This window comes from Meleagris gallopavo, chromosome 14 (genome assembly GCF_000146605.3).
Source record: "Meleagris gallopavo isolate NT-WF06-2002-E0010 breed Aviagen turkey brand Nicholas breeding stock chromosome 14, Turkey_5.1, whole genome shotgun sequence".
Classification (NCBI taxonomy): Eukaryota; Metazoa; Chordata; class Aves; order Galliformes; family Phasianidae; genus Meleagris; species Meleagris gallopavo.
Window position 1 is genome coordinate 11,179,999 of NC_015024.2, and position 4,368 is coordinate 11,184,366.

The 4,368-nt window shown below is 57.1% G+C and overlaps 1 protein-coding gene across 1 annotated transcript; it reads right to left on the bottom strand.

Moving 5' to 3' along the window:
- Positions 1-277: 277 nt before the first annotated feature.
- On the bottom strand, positions 278-4,362 carry LOC100547383. The gene is made up of 5 exons (XM_003210156.3): positions 4,253-4,362; positions 3,711-4,096; positions 3,080-3,240; positions 2,536-2,668; positions 278-967 (listed from the first exon to the last, which is right to left on the bottom strand). Exons 2-5 carry the CDS (start codon positions 4,080-4,082, stop codon positions 761-763), a joined length of 873 nt encoding a protein of 290 aa, XP_003210204.1. The 5' UTR covers positions 4,083-4,096; positions 4,253-4,362; the 3' UTR covers positions 278-760.
- Between the last annotated feature and the right edge of the window lie 6 nt (positions 4,363-4,368).

Consider the following 4,368-nt stretch of genomic DNA (forward strand, 5'->3'; position numbering starts at 1 on the left):
GACCCCCCCCGGATCTGATCCCCGATACCCCCGACGCCCTGCACGGATCACCAGGTGGAGGCACGAGAGGGCAGGGCATGGATCCCACCCTGAGCACCGGGGTTCGCCCGCAGGAGACCCCCGGGGTCGGTGCCGCCGCGCAGGTGCCTGCCGATGCTACGCTGCTCATCTCTTTGCTCCTCGCTTTGCCAAACTCTGAGCAAGTGAACGCGAAGGGCAAGGCACTCCCCTGCTTGCACAGTCCGAGTGAGGGCAGAAAGGGAACTTGCACCGGAAAGAAGGTAGAAAGATTCGCTTTAAAACCAGGCGGAAGTGGCATGGAACCAGCTCTGCTAGGGAGCACACCGTATCCGTGGTGCCAGTGCTAGGCCGGCTGCCTCTGTGGGATGTGGGAGTGGGAATGGAGACAAACACTGGCATGGCTGCGTGTAGCTGCAGGAGCAGAGGGCACAGAGAGCCTCAGTCCCAGGGCAGGAGCAGGCACAAGGCACAGCTCTGTCTGCTGAGGGGCTCCAGCTCCCTACGCTGCTGCTGAGGAAAGGAAAGCAATTTCCTTAAGGGATGCCATCACACAAGCTCCCAGGACAGTTGTGTTTGGGCCTGGCGGTTCTCGGTGGGACAGGGTGGGCACATCGCATGCTGGAGAGGTGACACCTCAGAGTAAAACCCACCCACCCAGGACTTTTTGTACAGCAGGAAGGAAGCAGGGAGATATCCTCGTTCTGAGCGCCTTGGCCCCAGCCCAGCCTGCCCAGTGGTATCACTGTCCATCACTCTGCTGGCTCAGGGAGCCACTCTCCATGCGGGCCAGGTAACTATCATAGTTCTCCTCACACCTCCTCACGCAGTGGAGGAAATAGTCCTCATTGGCGATGGCCTCCAGGAGGTCGGTCTGCACCAGGCAAACATCATACAGCTCCGAGGTAGGAGCACACCTGGGGCTGCTGCTGCCTCGCTCTGAAAACACCTGTGGGAGAAAGCAGAGTATGGAAGCACTCATCCTCTGTGGACAACAGTGCCAGGGCTGTGCCCGGCCCAAGTGTAGAGCCTGGCAGCAGTGCATGCATCCCACTGTGCATCACAATGCCTCCCTCAGCCAGGTGCTGCCAGCTAACTGAGCATCTCCTGCTGAGCGAGCTGGTGGTAGCAGGAAAGGGCTCCCATTTTCACTCTAGCGATAGAAGATTAAGTTTATCCAGATTTCCCTCCCCTCCCAGATGGCCCCTTTGGATCAGAACCAGCTTGTCACAACGTGTGGCTGAGGCTCCCCTAAGGAAAGGGCCACACTGGGCTGCTGGAAGAAAAACTGTACCACGATCAGACGACCCCAGGAAAACCTCTGCTGCCAGCTCTGCCATTGCTGCCCCAGCCTGTTCCCAGAACTGGTGCAGCCACACGGCACAGGAAGGGTCAACAGCTTCACCGTGCTTTTGCCTAAGGCCGCCTGATAACCTGCTTCCTCCCCAGCACAGCACTCTGTCACTGTCACTGACACAGGGGATGGCCCTGCAGAACTAGTGACACAAAAGAAGAAGATGGTGTCTAAGCGACCTATCCAGGCTACAGAGCGAGGCCAGACAGCAGCACTGAGCCCTGCTGGAAAACTGCTCAGCTGCCATCCAAACCCCTACTGGGTCTGCTGCCAAGATAACTTGACCCCACCTGTCTGATCTGGTGCCAGGGGAACCCTGAGGTTATCTTCACAGCTGCCCCAAGACAAGCTGAGCAGCCCAACTGACCCAGCCGTGCTGGCTACAGATGGTGACAGGCAGAGCTCCTTGATTAGGGAAACTGCCCAAGGCTGAAATGCAGCAAGTGGAGCTGCATGAGCCATGCTCTGGCTGCTTTAGACATGCAGGGAGCAGCTGCTGCAGAGTAACCTCGGGCTCTGAGCAGAGCCTTCTGCATTCATTCACCTCAATCAGCCCAGGCACAGAGCAAGCCTTTCCTCTAACAGGTCTGCTCTGTGCAGTGACAACTCCTGTCACCAGCTACAAATCTGAGAGTGCTTGTGTAGAAGTGAATGTGTTCGCCATGCTCCAGGTGCCCTGCAGACCACTGCAGGCTTCTTCGTGTGCTGCCTCCTCCTGGATGGAACCCAGCCAGGGTTAAGACACATCTGTGGAGCTGCAGCTCTTGTTTGATCACCGATAGTTTGTCCAGTTCCTGAGTGCATTTCGGTCTACATCAGTGTTCCCAAGCTCCACCACAAACGCTGCCCTTTAAATACAGTGCCACAAGACGCTGCAGCCGCACTGTGAGGCTGGCTGGCAGCCGTGCTGGCAGGGAGCAAGGATGACTCACCCCAGTGGAGCACAGGAGCTTGGCAGCATGCACAGGCATTGAACGCCTGCTGTTCTGTGCTGACAGCCAATTCCAGCCTCCCCACTGGCAGCCCCAGTCACCTGGGGAGCAGCGACACCGGGACAAAGCCTTGGTCCCTCTCTGCACACTCATGCTAACACAAAGGGAACAAAACACGTCTACCTGAGCAGGGACACCCCAGTCAGCACCAGGGGGTGTTCAGCCACCTACCTGAGGGTGGACAATAGTGTCTGCATCATCCAGCCGGATGTTGTCGTCAATGAAGATGTGGTGAATGCTGGGATCGTGGGGGTCTATCCACAAGGGCTTCCCACCCTGGGAAGAGAACTGATTTCTGGCCCACCTGAAACAAAAGGTGGTGCAATGCATTGTCAGGGAAGGGACAGGATGATGGTTTGCATGTAAGAGCTGTCGAGTCAGCACCAAATTACTCCTAAGAGCCAGGGAAATGGGACATTAGGCAGAGAGAGTCCTGTCTCTCTGCTTAATGTTGCCTCCTATGAAAGAGAAACACTTTGCAGCCAGGAGACAAATTAGAGGGTGTTTGGAAAAAAGCAAGAAGTACACCAGGGGATGGAGACACAACAAAAAATGCAAGAGTACCATCAGCCTGCCTACAAGCAAAATGGTGAACACAGAAGTTATTGGAGCTGCAACAATGTAAAGGCATCAAAACTAGGAGCTATCTCAAACCAGGAGAATCACAGAGGAGGATAAAATGCCCAATCTGCTTTCTCAGCGCCCTACTTCTCACCAGTCAAAGTGGTCTTGGAAGCCTCCAATTCCCTCCAAAGAGCTGAAGTAATCGTACAGCTTTCTTCCATCCTCCCTGGTGGTGAGTCGTTCTGCTCCTCTTTTCAGCACAACCTCTCGCTTACTGCAGCGTATTTGGCCAGGAGTGAGGACCACAGGGAGCTGCAGTATTATTGAAAGCAGGAGATGAGAGGTTTCCAAAGCAAGCAGATTGTTTACTGCATTGTAACAGACAACAAACAGCAGGGTGGTAACTTTTCATGACAGTGTGGGAGGACAGCACTGCGGAAAATGAGATGTGGAACCCACACAACCCAAAAAGCTTTCTGCGTGCTGGGGAATGGAAGTAGAGACCATCTAGCTACATCCTTCCATCCTTTCAGTGCCCAGTTGTTGTCAGCTCACTGAGAAACAACTGGAGTGACTTCTAATGGTTGGACTAGATAATCTTAATGGTCTTTTCCAACCTCAGTGATTCTATGATTCTATAACACTTGCTACTAGTGCTCCTGCCCTGCCTCCTGGTGTGGCCAGCTTTGGGTAAAGGTCCTGTTGTGCTGTAGAAGCTGCTCCATGCCCAGCTCAGCCAACCTGCCAGCAGATCCCCCACCAGCACATGGGGACACACTCACCGCCAGGTCCCGCAGGGCAGGGAACTGGGGGTGCTGCCCAGCCAGGGCCGAGCGCAGGGCCAACAGCGTGCGGGGCAAGTCGGTACCAAAGGTCCTAAAGATAATAGTGAAATCCCTGCCATCCCGGTGCAGGGCGTCCAGCAGGCGGAAGAAGGAGGGCAGGATGAAGTGGTAGCACTTGCCGTGCCCATCCTGCACGGAGAGCTCCTGGTGGGGCTCACCCGGCCACTCCAGCAGCCGCAGGTGCTGCACGTGGAGGCTGCTGAAGCACTGGCCGGGGCCGGATTCGGTGAAGGCCTGGTCACGGCCATATCGACAGTAGTAGCTGACGGCTCCGGGGCAGGGGGCTCGGAGCGAGGGGCGGTCACTCATCCACTGCCATTCACCTGCAAGAGAGAAAGCCGCTCACTGGCTGCCCACCTGCCCCGCGCAGGCACGGCCTCGATTCCCCGGCTCCTGTCCGGCCTCGACTCCCCGATCCCGGCTCCAGCCCCGACCTCTCAGTCCCGGCCCGGCCCCCGGCCCTCGAGCCCGGCGCTCACCGTCAGCCCCCTCCCGGCCCCAGGTGGCGGTGCTGAGGAAGATGTTCAGCGCCTCCCGCGGGCCCAGCCCCGATACCGCGTCCGCCGCCACCACCGTGTTGTTCAGGTCCACGTGC